This window comes from Amblyraja radiata, chromosome 18 (assembly GCF_010909765.2).
Source record: "Amblyraja radiata isolate CabotCenter1 chromosome 18, sAmbRad1.1.pri, whole genome shotgun sequence".
In the NCBI taxonomy this organism is placed as follows: Eukaryota; Metazoa; Chordata; class Chondrichthyes; order Rajiformes; family Rajidae; genus Amblyraja; species Amblyraja radiata.
Window position 1 is genome coordinate 27,430,893 of NC_045973.1, and position 24,892 is coordinate 27,455,784.

The 24,892-nt window shown below is 45.9% G+C and overlaps 1 protein-coding gene across 2 annotated transcripts in view; it reads right to left on the minus strand.

Annotated features, from left to right (window-relative positions):
* The window catches only part of LOC116983292 (monoglyceride lipase-like), a 33,566-nt gene extending 9,623 nt beyond the window's left edge, over nt 1–23,943 (minus strand). Inside the window, exons 1-5 of one of the 2 annotated variants that reach the window (XM_033036980.1) lie at nt 23,770–23,942; nt 23,355–23,498; nt 12,093–12,199; nt 6,413–6,549; nt 850–960 (exon numbers count right to left, since the gene is read on the minus strand). In XM_033036980.1, coding sequence (XP_032892871.1) covers nt 850–960; nt 6,413–6,549; nt 12,093–12,199; nt 23,355–23,479 — 480 coding nt within the window. In that variant the 5' untranslated portion in view covers nt 23,480–23,498; nt 23,770–23,942. Of the gene's footprint in view, nt 1–849; nt 961–6,412; nt 6,550–12,092; nt 12,200–23,354; nt 23,499–23,769 lie in introns of both variants that reach the window. The other variant, XM_033036981.1, reaches the window with a different exon arrangement.
* Nucleotides 23,944–24,892: the final 949 nt, after the last annotated feature.

A 24,892-nucleotide genomic window follows, 5' to 3' on the forward strand; every position in this document is an offset into this window, starting at 1 on the left:
TAGTTTTGATCCTGACTATGGATGCTGTCTGCACGGAGTTTGTATGTTCTCCCTGTGACCGCGTGGGTTTTCTCCTGGTGCTCTGGTTTCCTCCCACACTCCAAATACTTACATATTTATAGGTTAATAGGCTTCTGTAAAATTGTAACTTGTCCTTAGTGTGTGTAAGGTAGTGCTAGTGTACGGGGGGGGGGTTGCTGGTCAGCGCTGACTCGGTGGGCTGAAGAACACGTTTCTGTACTGTATCACTAAAGTCTAAAGTCTAAAGACTCGGTGGTCGGAAGGATCTGCTACCATGATATGTCTCCAGTTTTATTACGTTTAGAGATACAGCGTGGAAACAGGCCCTTCGGCCCACCGAGTCCGCACCAACCAGCGATCCCCTTACTTAAGGACTATCCTACACACAAGGGACATTTTTTTACCCGAAGCCAATTACCCAGCAAACACGTACGTCTTTGGAGTGTGGGAGGAAATAGGAGCACCCAAGGAAAACCCACGCAGTCCAGGGGAGAATGTACAAACTCTGTACAGGCAGCACCCGTAGTAAGGATCGAACCCGGCTCACCGGCGCTGTAAGGCAGCAACTCTACAGCTGCACCACCGTGCCTCTAAACTACACTAAAACTGATACATGTTACTTTGGATACAATAGGGAGGAGGGAGTGGGAATGGATGTGAAATGGAGACGAGATAAGCTCTTTCCACTTTGTAATCACGTATAGTCTTTTCACTGACCAGGCAACAAAAAGCTTTTCACTGTACCTTGGTACATGTGACAATAATAAACTAAACTAAACTCTTTCAACGAGAGTTCGGGGTGATTGGCCAAGTCCGTTAAACTTTTACCTTCCACGGCTTTGCTGAGTCGGGATTCAACGTCACCAACGGTGCAATATGAATCGTTCCAGCAATATCCTGCGGTCTGTCGAGCATGAGGTAGATTGCAATCAGTCCTCCCTGCAACACAAGACCTACACTGTGAATGGCAGGGCTCTGGGGAGTGCTGTAGAACAGACAGATCTAGGAGCACGGGTACACAGTTCCTTGAAAGTTCCGCCACAGGTAGATAGGGTGTTCAAGAAAGCTTTCGGCACATTGGCCTTCATCGGTCAGAGTATCGAGTATAGAAGTCGGGAGGTCACGTCAGAGTTGTACAAGACATTGGGGAGTTCACGGCTACAGTATTGTTTTCAGTTTTGGTCACCCATTTATAGAAAGGATGTTGTTAAGCTGGAAACAGTGCAGAGAAGATTTACCAGGATGTTGCCAGGACCCAAGGGCCTGAGCTATAGGGAGCGGTTGAGCAGGCTAGGACTTTATTCTTTGGAGAGCAGGAGGATGATGGTTGTTCTTATAGAGGTGTACAAAATTATGAGGGTAAAAGATAGAGTGAATGCAGAGTCTATTACCCACAGTAAAGGAATCAAGAACCAGAGGGCATAGGTTTAAGGTGAGGGGGGAAAGATTTAATAGGAATCTGAGCAGCAACCTTTTCCACACAGAGAGTGGTCGGTCTATGGTATGACTGACAGAGGAGGTAGTCGAGGCAGGTACTATAACAACAAAGGCACTTGGACAGGTACATGGATAGGAAAGATTTAGAAGGATATGCCCCACATATCTTCTTGAATCTTTGCCCCTCACCTTAAAACTATGCCCTCTCCTTGTCTTTGACACTTCCACTCTGGGAAATAGGTCCTGACAGTCTACTCGAATGTGACATCATTTTATAAACTTCTATCAGCACTCCCCTCAGCCTCCAACACTACAGAGAAAACAATCCAAGTTCGCCCCATCTCTCCCTGTAGCTAATGCCGTCTAATCCAGGCAGCATTCTGGTAAACCTCCTCTGCACCATCTCCGAAGCCTCCACACCTTTCCTGATCAGCATTGCATGCAATTCTCCAAATGTGGCCTAACCAACGTCCAACAATGCTGCCGAAGATAGACACAAAGTGTTGGAGTAACTCAGCAGGTCAGGTAACATCTCTGTAGAAAAGGAATAGGCAACATTTCGGTTTGAGACCCTTCTTCAGACTCGAAACGTCGCCTATTCCTTTCCTCCAGAAAAGCTGCCTGACTCGCTGAGTTGCTCCAGCTATTTGTGTCGAGCTTCGGTGTAAGCCAGCAACTGCAGTTCCTTCCTGCACATCCAATAAAGCTGCATTAGGGGAAGTAATCCCTCGCAATTTGCCTTATCAGAAGAACCTTTGTGCCCCGCACACAAAACGAACAGCTTCCCCTCACAATTCTCCACAGGAATCGCAGTTAAGGCAAAGAACAGATCATTAAATTGTAAATTGCTGCGAGAGAATTTCAGGAGATGTCAGTGAATGATTTAGCAGCATGTGACAGCCTAGTACTGCCCCTCAGGCCTCTCAATTCAGCTCCAAAAATAGAATAATGTTCTGACTCTGTTAATCCCCCAGGAATTGATGCAGTATTTCTGCGTGCCGTGTCGCTAGGCTGGGATGGGGAGACCGGTGCAGTCAATTCCGTGAGGGAAAAGGTGGCTCGGGTGAAGGGGTGCAGCGAAGAATTTGGGACAAATTTAAAGAAAGATGTGCATATAATCCAATCCAATGTTGGCATAAAGGCGGACAAGGCAGCCATGTTTTTCCCAGCAGGATCCCGCATGTCGACACAACTCAGGCGGGGCCAGTACTTTAGAAATTTAGAGATACAGCCTGGAAATAGGCCCTTTGGCTCAACTTGTCCACGCCAAACAACTTGCCCCATCTCACTAGTCACACCTGCCTGCATTTGGCCCATATCCCTCCTAACCTTTCTTATCTATGTACCTGTCAAAATGTTTCTTAAACGTTGTTTACGAAACATTTAACTACCTCCTCCGACAGCCTGTTCCATATACCTACATGTGTAAAAAGGTTGCCCCTCAGATTCCTATTAAATCTTCCCCTCCTCACCTTTGGTTCTTTTGATTCCACTACCCTGGGTAAAAGACCCTATCATGATCTTATGCACCTTCATAAAATCTCCCCTCATCCTCCCGCGCTCCAAGGATAAAGTCTGCCCACTTTGTAGAAGTTCTCCTCTTCTCTCTGACTATGTCTGAAGAAGGGTCCCGACCCGAAACGTCGTCTGTCCATTTCCCTCGCCAGATGCTGCCTGACCCGCTGAGTTCCTCCAGCAGTTTGTGTTTTGCGACAAGCAACGGTTATTGCTGCCCTGGAGGGTTTCATTAGATGGCATAGAGGGAGCTTTACGCTGATTAACCCTTACCTCCAAGTGTTTAATGAGCCGGTGTAGAGGAAATGTTTTCTCTGTATCTAACCCATGTTCCCTCGCTGGGAGTATCTAATTAGATGGTGCAGAGGGAGACTTCATGGATGTAACCCGTGCTGTCCCTGACCTGGGAGCAGTTAATTGGATTGCGCAGAGGGACCTTCACTGTGTTTAACCTCCGCTATCCCTGCCTTGAGAATAATTGCCACCAACGTCTGTTCAAAGTGAAAACTGCTTCACTTCACAGAATCAACAGCTCCCCTCTCGACCAACAGAAAACTGATTTGAAAGGTAAAGTCACCATTAGCTGGGAAATAAAAAGAGATAATAAACACTCAGACTTGGGTGTGAATTAAAATCAGCATGAACCGATGTAACTAGGAATAAAAACAGTCCTTCGAAAAGGTCTTGTTCTCTCCCCGCGTGTCTACCCAACTTCATCCTTTGGTAATTAGGAGCCCTGTTGCGATTGCTTTGTGGAGTTTTATCTTGAATTTCAATTCCCGTCTCTGAACAGCATCATGCACACTAACCACCCTGGCAACTAAATGCTGCTATTTAACGTAAACAAACCAGACTAGATGTTTCCATTAGTGGGAGAGTCTAGAACCAGAGGGCACAGACTCAGAATAAAAGGATGTACCTTTAGAGTGAAGATGAGGAGGAATTTCTTTCATCAGAGGGTAGTGAATCTGTGGAAATCATTGCCACAGACAGCAGTGGAGGCCAAGACATTGGGTTTGGTTTAGTTTAGAGATGTTGCGCGGAAACAGGCCTTTTGGCCCACCGAGTCTGCGCTGACCAGCGATCCCCCATTCACACGTGTTCTGTGTTATCCCGCTTTCTTTATATGTATTTTTAAAGCGGAGATTGATAGGTTCTTGATTAGTAAGGGCCTGAAATGTGAAGAAGGCAGGAGAATGGGGTTGAGAGGGTAAGACAGATCAGCCATGATCAAATGGAAGAGCACACTTGATGGGCCGAATGGCCTCATTCTTCTCCTATGTCTTATGATCCTATACAACATATCCTCCAGCCTTTGGTGCACAGGTTGAGTTTAGTTTAGTTTTAATTTAGACTGAACATCATGGAAACAGACCCTTCAGCTCACCGACATGCGATCACATTAGTTCTATGATATCCCACTTTCCTAGCTACACGCTAGGGTCAATTTTCAGAGGGCCGATTAGCCCAGAGAGGAAGGGGGCAACAGGAAAGGAACAGGTGACATTTTTGTGCCTCATGTTCGGGCCTGTGAGTGATGCTCACTGCTTCTGAGTGGCCCAAAGGTTAATGAGAGGATAAATTAATCATTAGGCAGCATCTCCCAGAGGGGAGCCGGCTGTGAACTGAGTGTGCATGGTTAATTTCCTCACTGCAATGCACCAGAACCCGTGACAGAGAACTGGTACAGTTATCCTCAATCGGACAAACAAACGTTAGCATTTGGCCGAGATAACCATGTGATCCAGGAACTTGGATTCACAAATAATTTCACTGTCACTGCCACAAGCTGCCTTCAGATATCTAATTAGTCGCAATGTACGACAATTAATGTTTCCAAACGGAAGCTCGTGGTTTTACAGTGAGTCGTAAAGTCACAGAGCGCGGAAACCGGCCCTTCGATCCAGCTTGCCCACCCTGACCAACAAACCCCATCTACACCAATCCCACCTGCCTGTGTTTGGCCCGCATCCCTCAAAACCTATCCTATTCATGTAGAAACAAAGAACTGCAGATGCTGGTTTATACCAAATTTAGACTAAAAATGCTGGAGTAATTCAGCAGGTCAGGCAGCATCTCTGGAGAAAAGGAATATGTGGCATTTCGGGTCAGGACTCTTCTCCAGTCTCTGACCCGAAACATCAACTATCCTCTTTCCCCAGAGATGCTGCCTGACCCACTGAGTTAGTCCAGCACTTTGTGTCTACCCTATTCATGTACCTGTCTAAATGTTTCTCAAACATTGTGATAGTCCCTGCCTCAACTACCTCCTCCGGCAGCTCGTTCAACACACCTACAACCCTGTGTGTAAAAAAGTTACCCCTCAGGTTCCTATTAAATTTCCCCCCCTCACCTCATCATTCACAGGGCGATGGAAATGCTTTGCAGAATATTAAGTACACACAATTACGAGCGACATAGGCAGGGATGGTCGTTTTCCCAGGGTGGAAATATCAATGACGTGTAGGTGTAGGTTTAAGGTGAGAGGGGCGAAATATAAAGGAGATGGATGAGGCGAGTTTATTTTTACACAGAGGGTGGTGATGTCCCAGCAATAGGCAGGGTGGGGGGGAACGATGTAAAGATGGGAACCTGGATCATGCTCCCAGAATCCTAATAAGTCTAAGCCAGTCCCATTTGCCCACATATGGCCCTTATCCTTCGAAACCTCTCCTATCTATGTACCTGTCCAAGTGTCTTGTAAATCCTTTTATAGTATCTGCCTCGACCACGTGCTGCTTGTTCGATATACCGACCACATTCTGAGTTGAGAAAATTGCCCCTCAGTTTCCTATTAAATGTTTACCCTCCCACCTTAAACCTATATCCTCTGGTTCTTGATTCTCCTATGTTTTTATAAAAGTCTCTCATATACCAGCATCATATCTTCCTCCATCACCACCCCAGGCAGCGCATTCCAGGCACTGACCACCCTCTGTGTACAACTTGCCCTACACATCTATTTTAAACTTTCCCCCTCTTATCTTAAAGTTATACCCTCAAGTCTTTGACATTTTCACCCTGGGGTAAATGGTTTACTTTAGAGATATAGATATACAGCATAGCAACAGGCGAATCACGGCGAACAGCGATCCCTGCACACCAATACTAGCCTACAGACTAGGTACAATTTACAATTTTACCAAAGCCAATAAACCTACAAACCTGTACGTCTTTGGAGTGTGGGAGGAAACCGGAGCACCCAGAGAAAACCTAAGCTGTCACAGGGAGAACATAAAAACTCCATACAGACTGCACCCATAATCAGGATCGAACCTGGGTCTTTGGTGCTGTAAGGCAGCAACTCTACCGCTGTGCCACCCCTGTTCTGACTGATGAACGAGGCAGAATAGTTACCCATTTTCTAGCGACAGATACTGTACATGTGATAGAATAAGATGATGGTGGATTTGTCCCATTTGACTCCACAGTTGATTACCATGGAATGGGCCAACAGGAAGATCTTCAGGCCTGGGTGACGAATCTTCATCATGTCAATGTGTTGCAGGCAGTCACGAACATATACTTGGAAGTGGGACACATTCAGACGGTGCCCTTCACTCTGCCCGTGGCCAACTGCGTAAGGAGACAAAATAGGTCGATTTCATTGATTGAAAGAAACAGCGTGGAAACAGGCCAATAAGCCCACGGCGGCCATCGATCACCTGTTCACACTAGTTCTATATTATCCCACTTTGGCATCCACTCCCTACACACTAGGGGACAATTTAGATTACAAACCTACAAATCTGCACATCTTCTTGGGATGTTGGGAGAAACTGAAACACCCGGGGCAAACCCATGCGATCACGGGGAGAACGTACAAACTCCACAAACACAGACAGCACCTGAGATCAGGATCGAACCCGGGTCTCTGGCACTGTGAAGTAGCGGCTCTACCTGTCGTACCATTTTTTTGTTTTGTTTTTTGTTTTTTGTCTAATTGTAGTCCTGTAGGTCTGTGTCCAAGACGGCTGCCGTGAAGAGAGAGTGGACGCTGGCGCGCTTTGGCTGCCGCTGCTCTCTCTTCACACTGTGTTTTTGATTTTCTGTTTCTGGATTGAATTCTGTTTTTAATTTGTGTCTCTGTGATGTCTTTTTTACTTGTTCTATTCCGATTATATGTTTTTATTCCGATTACTATGTAAGGTGTCCTTGAGATGTCTGAAAGGCACCCATTAAATAAAATTTATTATTATTATTATTATTGTATCTCCGATGATAAAAATAAAAATAAAAAGACAATATCCTCATTGCGGACTTTGGACTTTTTCTCTTAATTCTTACACTATAATGCGGTACGTATGAATATGATTTGACAAACGTTGTTCACTGTATCTCAGCACACACGACATTAATAAACCAAGATCAAGACCAGAAGGTCTCGGCGATCCTTGGCTATGCCCCGACAGCAGGCCCGGCTCGTCCGCCTCGGAACCGGGAGAGGGAAGCCGCTGAGCCCAGCCCCTGCCCGTCCCCGAAGACCGGGAGCCAGAGAGGAGATGTGGAGGGAGACGGCAACTGGACAAAGGGCTGGTAAGAAGAACTGTGGGGTCTTACCTTCCGCGCCTTCAAGGTCGGCTGCGGGAGGCACCTTCAGGGCACGGAGGCTGAAGGCGAGGAGTAGGACGATGGCTCGCGGGACGACCGGATTGGAGGCGACGGCTGCAACGGGCCTTTGTGTTCAGCTGCAGATGGGACTGTGAAGTGGCGCCAAAACATGGCCACCCTTGTACATGGACTCAGTGGGCTATTTCTATGTGTTATATACTTATTGGACTTCAGTTCAGCAATAATCCTACTCATCCGTATGCAAATAAAGAATTAATTATACCTTAGTACAGGTGTAAAGGAACCATTGAACCAGTCTAGGTTAAACTGGAGTAGACACTTGGATGGGAAGGTGTTTATGAAGCACAGTGTGGAATTCATCCCAACTTTCACCTTAAACCTTTGTATGTTGTTATTGTAATCTTCAGATGTGAACTCAAGTCAACTAGTTTCTTTCTCCTTTGTTGATCCAGCTGCTCTCTGCATGGTTGGATGTTCTACATGCTGAGTGAGAAGGGAATTTTACACACACACATTGCAGAAAAAAGTACGGCTTACTGTTTCTCTCTCTTTGGGCCACTTTTAACCCCATTTGGAAGTGGTTGAAATCTTTCATAGTTATTATTCCAAGTCCTTAACATATTTTACATATTTGCCTGCATACCCTTCTACCCAGTCTCCATCGATGGATATAAAGTGCTGGAGTAGCTCAGCAAAGTCTGGAACCACCTCTGGTGAACATGGATAGGAGACGTTTTGGATCGGGATCCTCCTTCAGACAATAATCCCAACCCGAAACGTCACCTACCCATGTTCTCCAGAGCTGCTGCCTGGCCCGCTGAGTTACTCCAGCGCTTTGTGTCCAAGTGTATTAAAAAGGATTGCATCTGCAGTTCTTTGTTTCTACATAGCCACAGACAGCTGTTGAGGCCAAGTCTTTGGGTATTTTTAAAGCGGAGATTGATAGGTTTATTAGTCAGTGGACCACCAAACAGTGCCATTTTTGATTGCGTGCTATCAGGCAGAGGAGATTAGTTTAACTTGGCATTATGTTCGGCACTGACGTTGTGGGCCGAAGGGCCCGTTCCTGTGCGGTATTGTTCTATGTTCTGTGTTCTACATAATACTAAGAGCCTCTGGGGAGGGTTGTACTAAATTGGATTAAAGAACACCTCCACCATGGTTCCTTTCAAATAGTCTCCGCTTTCAAAGATTCATTTTTGTTTAGATCCTGTGCTCTGATCCATTATAATTCTGCAAAAACGAGGCTGTATAAAACTTGTGTGCGAGTCGGCAAATAATGAAATGCCAAAGCGAGGATTAAAATACAACGTAGAAACTCTAGAAGTGGAGCAGAGATCCCTTTGTTAAACCTGAAATCAGTACCAAAGGACGGATTAATCCTGAAACAGATTCCTTTCACTTCCTACAGAATCCGTCTCTGACCAGAAATGTGACCAGCAGTTCATCAAACCAAAGATTCCTTCCACGCGATCATCCTTTGCCCAATCCGAACAAGCTGGGGGGTGTTGGCATCTTAAGAATACAAGGAGGGCAGTGAAGAGCGAAGGGGATTTCAAGCAGGGAATTAGACATGTATTTGAAAGGGCGGGCGTACGCAAGGTTGTGGCACGAGATAAGAAGGATTGCAACAAATTGGGTAGTTTTGTCAAAGATAGACACAAAGTGCTGGAGTAACTCAGCGGGTCAGGTAGTATCTCTGGAGAAAATGGATGGGTGACGTTTAGGGTCGGGACCCTTCTTCAGACTGGGGATTATACTATTTCTAGAGGAAGGAGTTGGCACTACCCAATAATAACCTCTTCTCCCCATCTCCACCAGTCCCCCTCCTCTTGGACTCCCCCACATGGCCTGCCCTCTTTAGATATTTCCATCTCTAACTGATGGTGGGATATCAACTGTCTTAACATTTCTACTCCCATTACCTACTCTAACCTCAGCCCCGCCAACAAGGGAGGTGCCGTGGAAGTCTGGCACGCTGACCTCTACCACACTGAGGCCAGGCACCAGCTCTCAGACACCTCCTCTTACTTACCCCTGGACCATGACCCCACAGATGAGCATCATCTCTCAGATCATCATTTCTGGCCGTCTGCCATCCACAGCTCACCGGCCTTCCCCAGCCCCACCTTCTCCCCCAAAAATGCTCATGGATTTTGTGGAGACAGAAGTGGGTCTGAAGAAGAGTCCCGACCCGAAACGTCACCTATCATTTTTCTCCAGAGAGGCTGCCTGACCCACTGAGTTACTCCAGCACACAATGTGTATCTTTCGCTATAAACCAGCATCTGCTGTTCCTTCCTGCACAGTTCTGTCAAACAGTCCGCTTGATACTTTGGATTGAAAGGGCCTTCTACTGTGCTACATAGTCCCATCATTCTACTTGCTCTGAAATTCTCACCAGCCTTACAACCCTCTAAGTATATCCCCATTCCGATTCTCACCTCCAGGATCCATGCAACATGGAATCAGGCCCTCCGGCCCAACTCGTCCATGCCAACCTGGTATAATAGCTGAGCTCGTCCCATTCTCCCGCAAAAGGCCACAATGTGCTGGAGTAACCACTATCGTATCTGCCTCCACCACCAACCCTGGCAGCACGTTCCAGGCACCCACCACCCTTTATGTTAAAAAAACTTGCTCTGCACATCTCCTTGAAACTTTGCTCCTCTCACCTTAAAGCTTTGACATTTCCACTGGGGAAAAAAGGTTCTGACTTCCACTATATCTATGCCTCTCATAATTATATATACTTCTATCTGGTCTCCCCTCAATCTCCAAAGCTCTGGAGAAAACACTCCAAGCTTGCCCAACCTCTCTATCTAATAACTCTGAATCCAGCATTCTGTTAAACCTCTTCTGCACCCTCTCCAAAGCCTCCAGTGCAGTCCGCTATCATTTGAAGGCTGCAATCACTATCTTAGTCAAAGCATGTTTAACATTTCTGGGCACCATTCGTAAAAGACCAGATGCACTCACCTGGAACCTCAGCCAACATTCCTTCCTCAACCAACACCTTAAAAATAAATATTGATCCCATTCCTGTTTCTGGCATCTTGTAAGTCGGAAAGAGGCACATACTATTTTTATCACCGCTAAAGAAAGAAATTACGTTTGTTTAACGAACTATTAATCAGACACTCCTTACACGTTCACCCAACCCTTCTCAGTTGGCGCAGCTGGTAGAGTTGCTGCCTCACGGCGCCAGAAACCCAAAGAGTCTATTTTCATGCAATATCTCCAAACTAAACTGAACATTTTGTTCCTAATTTTGTTTGTTTAGTTAAATTATCATTGAATCATCGAATCATTGAAAGATATGAATAATAGAAATAATCCAAAATGACAAATGTATGCAAACCCCAATCCTACTCTCCAATCACATCAGTCCAGGTAATAAAATGTTACCCTGAAGAAACAGGGACAAGTTTACAATTTTACTGAAGTCATTTAACCTACAAACCTGTACATCTTTGGAATGAGGGCGGAAACCGGAGCACCCTGAGAAAACCCACACGGTCACAGGGAGAACGTACAAACTCTGTACGGACAATGCCTGGTGTCAGGATTGAACCGGGGTCTCTGGTGCCGTAAGGCTCAACTCTACCGCTGTGCCTCCCGCCCACCCGAAACTTGTGCAAATGCACCGGGAAAGCACACGGTTGGGTTGCATCACAGCTTGGTTTGGGAACAGCTCTGTCCATGACTCCTGGAAATTGCAGAAAGTTGTAGATGTAGCCCAGTCCATCACATAGACCACGCTCCCCACCATTGACTCCATCTATACTTCATGCTGCCATGGAAAAGCAGTCAACAAAATCAAAGGCTTGTCCCAATACTACTTCTTCTCCCCTCTCACGTCCGGCAGAAGGTACAGAAGCTCGAACACGAAAAACCAGACACAGGAACAGCTCCTTCCCCTCTGTTATCTGGCTTCTGAATGGTCCTTCCATAAGCTAGGGTACTTTCTGATTCAACTCTAGCCCATTGCGGACATTGGACTTTGTCTCTGGAACTGGTGCACTACAACACTGAGAACTATATTCTGCAGGCTCTATCTCCCTTTTGCTCTACCTAATGTAGTTTAGTTTATTTTAGTTTAGTTCGGTTTAGAGTTAGAGTTACAGCGCGAAACAGGGCCTTTGGTCCACCGGGTCTGTGCCGACCATCAATCACCCTGTACGCTAGTTCTATCCTGCACTCTAGGGGCAATTTACAGAAGCCAATTAACCTACAAACCCGCATGTCTTTGGAATGTGGGAGGAAACTGGAGCACCCAGAGGAAACCCACGTGATCACAGGGAGAACAGACAATTTCCATACAGACAGCGTCCGTAATCAAGATGGAACCCAGGTCTATGGTGCTGTAAGATAGCATCTCTACCACTGCCCCACTTTGGCTTGATTGTACTTGAGTATTTAATTATTAAATCTGACATAATAACACACAAGTTTTTCATTGTACACAGGACAATAATGAACCTTAACCTAGATGCTGACAATGAGGAGTTTCCCAGAGGAGCTAAAGGCTGGAAGACAGTACTCACCATGATCGTGTGAGAACACAAACAGGGATTGGTTGACGAGCATTGAGGCAAGGTTCATATAAGACCCGCTATGTTCTCCTGCACCGTGTACAATCATCACCAGAGCCCTGGAAGAACGAGGTGAAAAGATCTCACCAGTGGAACAAGCATCATGTACAGAGTAACAAATTCCCACTACACCCCCCCCAATCCAAACCAGATTCAACCTCTACAGTCGGCTCCTGTAGAACTCCCTCACCTGTAGAACTGCTGCCTTCACAGTGGTGCAGCGGGTCGAGCCGTTGCCTCACAGCGCCAGACCCGGGTTCAATTCTGACCTCGGGTGCTGTCTGTGTGTGGAGTTTGTGCGTTCTCCCTGTGACCACGTGGGTTTTCTCTGGGTTCTCTGGTTTCCTTCTACATCCCAAAGACTTGCGGGTTTGTAGGCTTCTACAAATTGTAAATTGTCCCTAGCGTGTAGGGTATAATGTTCCCAATGTTGGGCGAGTCCAGAACCAGGGGCCACAGTCTTAGAATAAAGGGGAGGTAATTTAAGACTGAGGTGAGAAAAAAACTTATTCACCCAGAGAGTTGTGAATTTATGGAATTCCCTGCCACAGAGGGCAGTGGAGGCCAAGTCACTGGATGGATTTAAGAGAGAGTTAGCTAGCGCTCTAGGGGCTAGTGGAGTCAAGGGATATGGGGAGAAGGCAGGCACGGGTTATTGATAGGGGACGATCAACCATGATCACAATTAATGGCGGTGCTGGCTCGAAGGGCCGAATGGCCTCCTCCTGCACCTATTTTCTATGTTTCTATGTAACTCCCTCCTCTGACAGCTCGTTCCATATATCCTTGGGGAAAGAGGGTCAAAATCCATTACCCATACACTAGTTCTATCCAGCACATTAGGGACAATTTACACAGGTCCAACTAACCTACAAACCGGCGAGTCTTTAGAATGTAGGAGGAAACCGGAGCACCCGGAGAAAACCCACACGGTCACAGTGAGACCATGGAATCTCCATACAGAAAGTTAGGATCGAACCCGGGTCTCTGACATTGTAAGGCTGCAACTCTACCGCTATGCCACTATGCCGCAACTGGTTCAATCTTCTTGTTCTACGTTCTATGGAAACTAAGTCTCAGGAGTTAATCAGTTTGGTTTAGAATGGGAGGGTGTGGGAAATGCACCGAATCTGGCAAGAGTTTGGCTGCCATCCAGCCTGTTGTCCTTGGCTCAGATCCACATGATTAAGAATGTTGTTTACTGCAGATCACTAAACAACGGAGAACAGACGAACGCTGTGAACCTCAGTGCGAACAATACCGAAAGTGAGAACTTCCACTTTTCCTGATCCTTTCACAACAATCAGTCGCTTCACAGCCAAGTAAGTGCTGAGAATCACATGGCACGGAAACAGGCCAAGGGACCGAGAGACCGGCCCGCAAAGTCGGCCGCGGAAGTCGGCTCTGGGAACGGACCTGCTGGCTCCAGCCAGGCCACAGTTCCAGAGCCACGGCCGCAGGCAGCCAATTCACCAGCCGGCCTAGGCATCACATTTTCGGGGGGACTTCCAGGGGGGATTTCAAGTGCGCTCTCGTAATGTTATCCGGATAAAAGGAGGTGTCCGACCACCAGATGCCTGAAAATCAGTGGTGCATCTGTAGAAGCAATCCATCGGATTTTGGAAGGATACCATCACTGAATTCATTATGTTCATGGCCAGCTCTTACAAAACTGTGGGATGAATGGATTTAGGATTTTACTGACTTTTAGTTGCACTGATTTCTCTCTTTCAGTAATTCTAGATAATTCCTGTTCCTCATTACCTCTGGACCCTGTACACCACTACTTGTGAGTTTTCCGCAACTTTTTCCATGAATGTTGACAGACTCCCCACCTTTGACTCCATCTACACTTCACACTGCCTTGGGGAAGCAGCCAACATCATCAAAGAAAGGTTCTGATCCAAAACATCACATATGCCTTTTCTCCAGAGATGCTGCCTGACCCATTGAGTTGCTCCAGAATGTTGTGTCTATCTTCAACATTATCAAAGACATCCCACCCTGGACATTCCTCTTTCTCCCCGCTCCCATCGGGCAGAAGATACAAAGACTTGCAAGCGTGCACCACCAGACTCAGGAACAGCTTCTTCCCCTCTGTTATCTGAATGATCCTTCCATAAGCTAGGGTACTGGCTGATTCACCTCTACCCCATTACGGACATTGGACTTTATCTATGGAACTGGTGCACTGCATTGCTGGACACCATATTCTGCACTCTGTATCTTGCCCTTTGCTCTACCTATTGCACTTGAGTTTAAATTGATTATATTGGTGTATAGTATTATCTGAACTGATTGGATAGCATGCAAAACAAAGCTTTTCACTGTACCTCGGTACACGTGACAAAAATAAACCTAAACATAAACCTATGAATTTCTTTATAACTGATACACCCTCATCGCACACTTAAAGGAACCTATATCAACATTTAAAAAATATTTTCTGTTTACATATCTGTGGAAACTTTACATGTGTTTACGTTTCCCATAGGATTTATAATCAAATTCCCCTTTCCCTTCCCATGTGAATGCCTTGCCTTTCTCTTTGCTGAATTCCCAAGTATTCCTGATCTTTGGGGTTACTGCTCCTCCTGACAATATTACAAACCCTTTACAATATAAATGTCTGAAGAAGGGTTCCGACCTGAAACATCACCTATCTAGCATCTGCAGTTCTTTGTGTTTCCATTTTACGGCTCCACGGTGAATTCCCCTCAAGGTTTGCCTACTTTGAAGAAGTTTCTCCTGTGTCTGAAGATGGGTCCCAACCCGAAATGTTCATTAGTTCACTGTACCTTTACTTGGTTAAGTGACAATATATGTAAACTCGAACTTGAACTTGAACTTGAATTAGTTCATAAGTCACAGGAGCAGAATTGACCATTAGGCCCATTGAGTCTACTCCACGATTCAATCATGGCTGATCTATCTTTCCCTCTCAACCCCATTCTCCTGCCTTCTCTCCATAACTTTTGACAGCCTGTATCATGACAGCATCTTGGCCTGTACTTACTGGAGTTTAGAAGAATGAGAAGGGATCTCATTAAAACGTACCGAATAGTGAAAGGCCTGGATAGAGAGCATGTGGGGAGGATGTTTCCACTAATGGGAGGGTCTAGGACCAGGGGCCATAGCCTCAGAATAAAAGGACGTACCTTTATAAAGGAGATGAGGAGGAATTTCTTTAGTCAGATGGTGGTGAATCTGTGGAATTCATTGCCACAAATGGCAGTGGAGGCCATCATTGGTATTTTAAAAGCGGAGATTGATAGGTTCTTGATTAGTATGCGTGTCAAAGGTTACTGGGGTAAGCCAGGAGGATGGGGTTGAGAGGGAAAGATTGATCAGCTGTGATTGAATGGCAGAGTACACTCGAGAGGCCGAATGGCCTGCTCCTGCTCCTATGATTTATGAATTTACGAACTTACTAATTAAGAGCCTATCAATCTCCGCTATAAAAATCTCCAAAGACTTGGCCTCCACAGCCATCATCTATCCATGTTCTCCAGAGATGCTGCCTGACCTGCTGAGTTACTCCAGTACTCTGTGCCTTGTTTTGTAAACCAGCATCTGCAGTTCCTTGCGTCCCCATTTTACAACCCTTTCACTTTGATCCATTGCTATCTTTACATTCTCTAAGTAACCGTGATGTTCTGCATTTGGTTTATATGCCTCGAAGGTTTGTACATGAAAAATCGACTATTGCTTTAAATGGAGGCCAGTTACAGTTAAAAGCCACAAATAGCTGGCATAACTCAGCGGGACAGGCAGTATCTCTGGAGAGAAGGAGAACCAAGAAGGGTCTCGACCCGAAACATCACCCATTCCTTCTCTCCAGAGATGCTGCCTGTTACCGCTGAGCTACTCCAGTTTTTTGTGTCTATCTTCGGTTTAAATCAGCTAAGTCTGCAGTTCCTTCTTACACATTTAGTTACAGTTGACATAGTTCCTGATCTTTCACACCTCTAACTTCAAGACAAGGTAGTGCATAGTTATCATCTGCAACCGAAATGTACCGGAATAATTAAATTCTTAGTTGCTGTGGCTTTACATCACATTAGATGTAACAATACGACGAAAAAATATTCACCATATATCATCAATTATTCTACGTAACCTGGATCATGAAAGTATGTAGAATTATCTTTAGACTTTAGACTTTTGAGATGCAGGACGGAAACCTGACCTTCAGCCCACCAAGTCCGCATCGAACAGCTTTGTTTAGATTTTAAAACGTGGTTTCAGATTAAACTAAACTGCAATAAAACCAAATAAAATCCTCTCATATTATGAACAGTCATTTCTGGGGGCCTCTCAGTTACAAAATGATGAATTAACCTTTCTCATAATTGCCCAACACTAGATCAAAAATAGCCTGTTCCCAGATTAATTTGTCAACAAAACAATTTGGAAACATTATTTTGTACACACTTCACGAAGTCCTCCTCCACACTTGAGCTAATGCGGGCAAATGGATTAGTGTGGGTGGGCAAATGGGTCAGCATGGCTGAGAATGGGCTGAAGGGCCTGTTTCTGTGCTACACAGCACCAGGACTCAAAAATAACTATTACCAGCTTAAATGTAAAGCAAAATCTCCCATAATTATTCACAAGTTCTAGGAGTAGATTTAGATCTTTCGGCGAATAAGTCTACTCTGCCATTCAATCATTGTTGATCTTTCTTTCCCGCTCAACCCCATTCTCCTGCCTTCTCCCCATAAACCCTGACACCTTTCCTAATCAAGAACCTGTCAATATCTACCTTAAAAATATCCATTGACTTGGCTTCCACAGCTTTCTGTGGCAATCAGTTCCACAGATTCACCACCCTCTGACTAAAGAAATTCCTCCTCATCTTCTTTCTAAAGGCAAGAGAATGGGGTTGAGAGGGAAAGATTGATCAGCCATGATTGAATGGCGGAGTAGACTTGATGGGCTGCATGGCTCAATTCTGCTCTTATAATTTATGAACATAAACTAAATTAAACTTTTTTCACTTCCCCTCACTAGAAACCCAATCCTTGGCTCTCGTTATTTGATTTGTTTCGGCACTGGCTCAGCACAGTTCAAAAGGACTCTTTGCCACCTCACCCCTGAGCCCTGTTCCCCCACATCTGTCTTTCAAACTTCAGCCACCTATTGACAATTTGCATTTTGTTGAGGTAACAATCTCCGAGATTGTTATCACTGCGTTTCAATTTACTGCTTTTCTCTCCTTTGTTATCCAATTCACTAGAAAATTGCCAAACCCAATTCAAATGAATTCCTTCCAAGCAGAACAAACATTCCCTGCTTCAGTAGGTTTCTGTTTTTTCTCTCCTTTACCCTCTCTTCCCTGCATTGCACCTGGATTCACACCCATTGCTCCCCCGCCCCCTCCTCCATTCCTTTTCCACCTACATTCCTTCCTCTGGTTTCACAATCCGTACCTCTTCTGTCCTTATCTTACACCTTTTGTCTTTTCATCTCTGGCCTTTGTCCAACCATCTGCCCATCAACCTCCCCGCCTACCTATATCCAAAGATACTCGAGCAAGAGCTTCTATGATCTTTGCCTATATCCGCCTTTCACTCATCAGGCTTCGGCCCGAAACGTTGCCTATTTCCTTCGCTCCATAGATGCTGCTGCTCCCGCTGAGTTTCTCCAGCATTTTTGTGTACCTTTGTCCTGCACTTCCTCTCTTCCCGTTTTCTCACCCCCCGCCACAGTCAGTCGACAGAAAGATTCTGACCCAAAACGTCACCTATCCATGCTCTACAAAGATGAGGGCAGCACAATGGGCCTGGCGGTGGAGCTGCTGCCTTACATCGCCAGAGACCCGCGTTCGATCCTGACTACGGGGAATGCCTTTACAGAGTTTTTAAGTTAAGCAACAATAGCACATTCCTTTGTTTTTTGTATAAAAATCCAAAAATTTTGGAATGAAATTTTTGAAATTTTCACAAAATTATTTAAAATAAAACTGAAACCGAATGCAGAATTGATTATTTTTGGAACAATGGAAGGCAGCCCTGAGCTATCTGCCTCCCAAAAGAGCCTACTTAATTATGGTTTAATAATGGGAAAAAAACTCATACTTAAATTCTGGAAAACCACCCCAACACCAACAATAAATAGTGTTCAAGAAGGAACTGCAAATAGGTGACGTTTCGGGCCGAAACCCTTCTTCAGACCAATAACTATATGGATTTCAAATATGTTCGAAATGCTACACCTGGAAGACATGAGATTCCTTCTAGCAGGCAAACCAGATCATTTCCAAAAGATTTGGTCTCCATTTATCGACTTACTACAAGTATAAGGTGCAACAGAATTCTGAAAATAAATGGTTTCAGGACCTGGTGAGGGGTGAGGAAAAATACGAAGTTGGTATATCCCTTTTATCTCTCATTTTTTAACTTTTAATATATCTTCTGTTTTCTTTTTCTCTTTTTCTTTTTCTATGGCTTACTTCTTAATTCTTTTTCGAATTTTTCGTGTTTAAGGGTCTCTTTTGATCACTCTTTCACACACTTACTATCCTATTTCACTCTCTTTACTTTTCTGCCATTTAAAGTTTAAAATTTGAAGCGGTACAGGAAATGTATTATGTTATTTTTGGCTTATATCATTGTAATGTACACTACTTCTAGCAAATACAATTATATATATTTTTTAAAGTTCTCCATGTGACCTTGTGGGGTTTCTCCGGGTGTTCTGGTTTCCTTCAAAGATGTACATGTTTGTAGGTTAATTGGGTTTGCTAGGGGAATAAAGCAAAATGTCCCTAGTGTGTAGGATAGAGCTAGTGTACGGGGATCGCTGGTCGGCTCGGACTCAGTGGGCCCAAGGGCTTGTTCCCGCACAGTATCTCTAAAAACCAAACTAAATGTTGGCTGACTCGCTGAGTTACTCCAGCACTTTGTGTCTTCTGTGCCATCTGTTTGAAAAGGGCCATCACAATTGGATTCTACCCCAGCCAATCTAAGCTCCTCTTCAGATCCAAGAGTTCCATTTATTCTACATCCCACTTCCTCCTGCACAAGATAGAAACACAACAGCAACTTCAGGGTACATGGCTACATTGTGGTCCATCAAGAAGGAAGAATGAACAGCCTAGACCTGTGTCTTATTTGATTGTTCCCCCCCCCCCCATCTCTGTTCCAGCACTCTGATTGTAGCAAATAGGAATATATCTCAATTATAAGCACCATGAACTGGATTCCTGTGACATTACACAAATTTAGTGTGGCGGTCTCAACAAGTACACAGAGTGAGTGAAGCAACTGGTGGAGCCACTGCCTCACAGCGCCAGAGCCCAGGTTTGTTTCCGATCTCCACTGCTGTTGCGTTTACAGAGTACTATATTTACACCTCTACTGTGCTGCTACTAATAAGATTTTCATAGTTCCGTTTTGGGACATGTGACAACACAATACTGTTGACTTGACTCTTAAAATGACCGTGAAACAAAACAAATCAGCATGTCAAGAGGAGCGCTGACTCGGAACGTTACTGTGCTCTGTTTCTCACATTGCACAGTGCTTGTGACACCCATCCTGATGAGTCTGGTTTACAGGAAGCGGTGCAAACGAAAAATCCCCTGGCTTTCAACACTTTCAACACTTGTTTTAACATGTGATTCATTGACCTGCAGACCACATCTCTTAAAGCCGCTGAACATAGGTTCAGTGATCTGACATTTAGACTTTAGAGATACAGCGTGGAAACAGGTCCTTCTCTGCCTCAGAGGGCGGTGAAGGCAGGTTCTCTGGATGCTTTCAAGAGAGAGCTAGATAGGGCTCTTAAAAATAGCAGAGTCAGGGGATATGGGTAGAAGGCAGGAACGGGGTACTGATTGGGGATGATCAGCCGTGATCACATTGAATGGTGGTGCTGGATCGAAGGGCCGAATGGCCTTCTCCTGCACCTATTGTCTATTGTCCTTCGGCCTACCGAGTCCGTGTTGACCAGCGATTACCCTGTACACAAGCACTATCCTACACACTAGGGACAATTTACAATTTACAAAACACCATTATCCAACAAACTTGTACGTCTTTGGAGTGTGGGAGGAAAATGGAGCACCCGGAGAAAACCCACACAGTCACGGGGAGAACGTACAAATTCCATACAGACCTGTAGTCAGGATCGAACCTGGGTCTCTGTCGCTGTAAGGCAGCAACTCTACTGTTATGCCACTGTGCCGTTCTATGCTGCCTGACCCTCTGTGTTCCTCCAGCACTTTATGTCCTGCTCACGATTCCATTTTTGGTCGCTGATTAGTCCACCTACATCTGCTCTGGGTACTTTGTCATGAAAGATTGTAATCAGAGTATTTTGTCCTCCAAAGGGAAGGCCATTCAACCCATCATTTTGTTCCCTGCTGACCCTTCGAAAGATTAACCTGATTATCCCCCAAACTCGAAATTCCCCCTGGTCATGGCATGGTTCAGGCAGATTTCCATTTCCTTTATGAGAGCTCTTGTTAAATCCACTCCATCTACCTTTTTAGGACGTGCTTTGCAGATCAGTGCACACTGTGTGAGTTAATTATCATATCTCCCCTGGTTCTTTTGCCAATTAACTTCAATCTGTGCTCTTGTTATCCATCAGCGGAAACAGATTCTCTCTCACAACATTGAACACTTCTGTTTCTGACATCGCATCGAGGACCAGATCTCAAAAGTGCTGCCTTGCAATGAGATAACAGCACCTTTGGCGGCTGAGTAGCTGTTCGTAAACTCATAAGTTCTAGCAGCAGAATTAGGCCATTCGGCCCATCAAGTCTACTCCACCATTCAGTCACAACTGATCTATCTTTCACTCTCAACCCCATTCTCCTGCCTTCTCCCCATAAACTCTGACACCCGCATTAATCAAGGATCTTTCAATCTCCGCCTTAAAAATACTCCTTGACTTGGCAGACCAGAACTACACACAATACACTAACTCCGACGTAAATGTTATTGAGCGCTCTTAATGAGGAGAGATGCAGAGATGGAAAGATTTAGATAGGACATTATAGGAAACTAGGCAGATACATTCTGAAATCTCACTTTTTGATTAGTACGGGTGTCAGAGGTTATGGGGAGAAGGCAGGAGAATGGGGTTAGGAGGGAGAGATAGACCAGCCATGATTGAATGGCGGAGTAGATGGGCCGAATATCACATGATCTTATGAAGCGATCCAACTGGATAATGGAAATAGAGTCTTGAAGAACTGGAGAGGCCAACAGAACAGAGATGTGAGAATTGTAATGCCACCTGGGGGATGGTAAAGGCGCTACTAAAATGCAACCTTTCCAGGGAATAACCCTGGTGCAAAACTCAAAGTGTAGGAAGAACTCGGTGGGTCAGGCAGCGTCTGTGGAGGGAATGGACAGACCACCTTTCAGGGTCGTTTGAGAATCTCCCTCCACAGATGCTGCCCGACCCGCTGAGTTCTTCCAGCACTTTGTGTTTTGCTCCAGATTGCAGCACCAGCAGTCCCTTGTGCCTCCAACACACTGGTAAAGATGACTCCATCCACGATGGCCAGTGGGCATCCTCATGGCACCTAGTCACGGCCGCTATACAGGGGCTTTTAACGCCGATGATACGGACCATTTAACCCCAACATAGATTGTTCCTCCGCGTTTAACCCAAGGAGATTGCTGTCGTTGTTAATAGGACAGATATTCTCTTCAATGTAAAGAAAAGTCAACTGGATGAATGAAGCACGACATCGAGAGATTCCTGGTTGGGTATCGATTTTACAATCAAAGCCTGGAGGTATTCTGCAGCTTCTATATTCAAGGGGACGCTGTAATAAGGAGGTATTGTTCTCCGTGGTAGAAATCTCCCCTGGTTTCTGGAGGGAAGCCGCTCCCTCGGTCTGAGCGTTTGCCAAACAACGTCGTTTTACAATCGCCAGGGGTCAAACAAAACCCGTCAGAACAAAACTCGCTCACCGAGCGGGGAGTCAGTGGAGGCACACGGAACTGCAGGTGCTGGCATCTTCAGCAAAGCACAAAGTGCTGGAGGAACTCAGCGGGTCAGGCAGCGTATGTGGAGGGAATGGACAGACGACGTTTCGGGTCGGGACCCTTCAGACTGATTCCGTTTGGGTAGTTTACAACCCAATGGGGGGGGGGGGCATTGGATTCTCTTATTTTAAGTAACAACCCCCTATCTCTTCCCTGTGATCCATCACCTAGTTGCGCTCCCATTTCCCCTCTATTCCATCCCCTCTCCCCCTCTTTCTCCTCCCACTCATATCCCTCCTCTGGCTTCACATCGCACTCCTCTTATCTCCTTCTCTGACACACTTTTGTCTCATCCAGCCTCCGTTACTTACTCCACACATCTGCTAATCGAGTCCCTTCCCACCTCATCCGTATCCACCCATCACTCGCCAGAATGTGTCCCACCCTCCCTTCTCTCTTCCAGATTTCTCCCCCCCCCCCCGCACCCCCACACTCCATCCGTCTGAAGACCCGAAACGTCGCCTGTCCATTCCCTCCACAGATGCTGCCTGATCCGCTGAGTTCCTCCAGCACTTTGTGCTTTGCTCAAGATTCCAGCATCAGCAGCTCATGGTGTCTCTGATTATTTCTTCTTTTTTTAAATTGTACTCTCTACTTTCTCAGAAACCCTCCGCACCCCCGCACCCCCCCCCCCCCCCACAACGATATATTATGGCATCTCAAGATACCAACAACTGCCGTTCCCTTTCTCCACCTATCTGTCTTGAGATAAGGTTCTGCTGAATTGTAGCAACCAGATTAATGATGTGAGATCTCTGCCCAACAGCGTGAGGAAGGATCCCAAACTCCAAAATTACCCCCCTTCCACAGATGCTGCCTGACCTGCTGAGTTCACCTAGCACTTTGTGTTTACATCTTTGAGTTCAGATGGATTCAGAGAGTGAGAGAGAGAGGGAGATGAGGGGAGAGAAATAGACGGGGAGGGAACGGGGGAGAGGGGGGGGAGGGGGTAAGGAGGGTGAGGGAGAGGTGAGATAGGAGAGAGAGAGAGCGAGAGAAGGAGAGATAGAGAAGAAAAATGGGGAGAGAAAGAATGGGGGGAGAGAGAAAGGAAGTGAGATGGGGAGAGAAAGAGAGATGGGGGAGATGGGAAGAGAGAAAGGGTGAGAGAGAGGGAGATTGGAAGAGCGAGAGCGAGATGGAGAGAGAGGGGAAGAGAAGAAGTGAGAGAGAGAGAGAGATAGGGGGTCGGGATAAGACTCACCTGGGGGGAGATGAAGGCTCCCAGTATCTACAGAACAGGTACTCGCCATCCACGTTGACGAAGTGCTCCAGGTTCTTATACGACAAGCCTTGTGGAGTCAGCCGCTCCTGCTTTTTCTGAATCATTTTACGGTGGCAGCAAGCCCTGGGACACATGTCATCGAGAGGGAGAGAGAGAGAGAGAGGGCGACAATTTAAGAAAGTTGTCCGCCAGTGTAAGGGACCAAACTAGCTGGGGCAGTGAAGCCACGCGAGTAACACCCCGGGGATCCGGTGTCTGTGCGGTGGAAACATCTTCTCACTTCATGGACCCAACACACAGTCACACACACACACTATCGACACAAGAACTCCCACACACCCCTCAAAGAAATAACCGTAAAGGGAGCACGAAACAATGAGCGAACAGTCCTCACCTCGCTGTCAGAACGCCTCTCCAACCCTCGCTGTCCGCTTCACATTGCGCTCTGTAATCTTGTTAAAGATTTTTTTTTAACACTTCCTTCTCTCTGATAATCACATCGACTGCCTCTGGCGGTGCCTGATGCTCCGTCTCTCCCTCTCTCTCTCTCTCTCTCTCTTTCTCTCCCTCCCTCTCTGCCTCGCTTTTTTTTTTGCTAATTTAAGGTATTTTCTCTCAGCGAGAGACTGGAGGAAGGATCCCTTTGTAAGCGCGCCAGCAAATTTCCCCCCTCCTTTAAACCATGAATAATAAACAATCATTGAATATTTCCTTGTTCACGTGAGGCACTGGGCAAGGATTGTGCTGGCAATCCGATGCTGGCGGCTTGTGATTTGACCCAGTCCGGCAACACACCCGAACTGCAAAGGACATTGAGGATAGTCAGCGGGTCAGGCAGCCTCTGAGGAGATGGGAACCGAATTAATCTTTCAGGCTGGCAGCAGAGAACGTGGAACCGTACAGCATACAAACATAACGGAACATAGAACAGTACATGAACATAGAACAGTACAACAAGGTAACATAGGCAGTACAGGAACAGGCCCTTCGGCCCATACCCCTCCATGCCCTGCAGGTCCACGTGTTTTTCTGAAAGCCTCTTCAACACAACTATCACATCTGCCTCCACCACCTCTGGCAGTGCGTTCCAGGCACCAATCACCCTCTTGTGTTAAAAAAAAAACTTGATCCGCACATCTCCTTCAAAGTTTCCCCTCTCACCTTAAATTATGCCCCCCCCCCTAGTTTTTGACACTTCCAGCGTCAGAAACAGTTTCTGACTGCCAACACGGTCTATGCCTCTGATAATTTCACTGCCTTTATCAGGTCTAAGGACTTTGTTCTTGGTTGCACTTCAGCTGTTTACAGTTTTAGGGTTACTTGAATGTTTGAAAGATACAGCATGGAAACAGGCCATTCGGCACCACCGAGTCCACATTGACCATCGATTATCCTTTCACACTAGTTCGATGTTATCTCATTTTCTCATCCACTCCCTAAACACTAGGGGGGAATTTACAGAGGTCAATTAACCTAGTGAGGGCACAGGCACAGCAGTAGACCCGCTGCCTCACAGT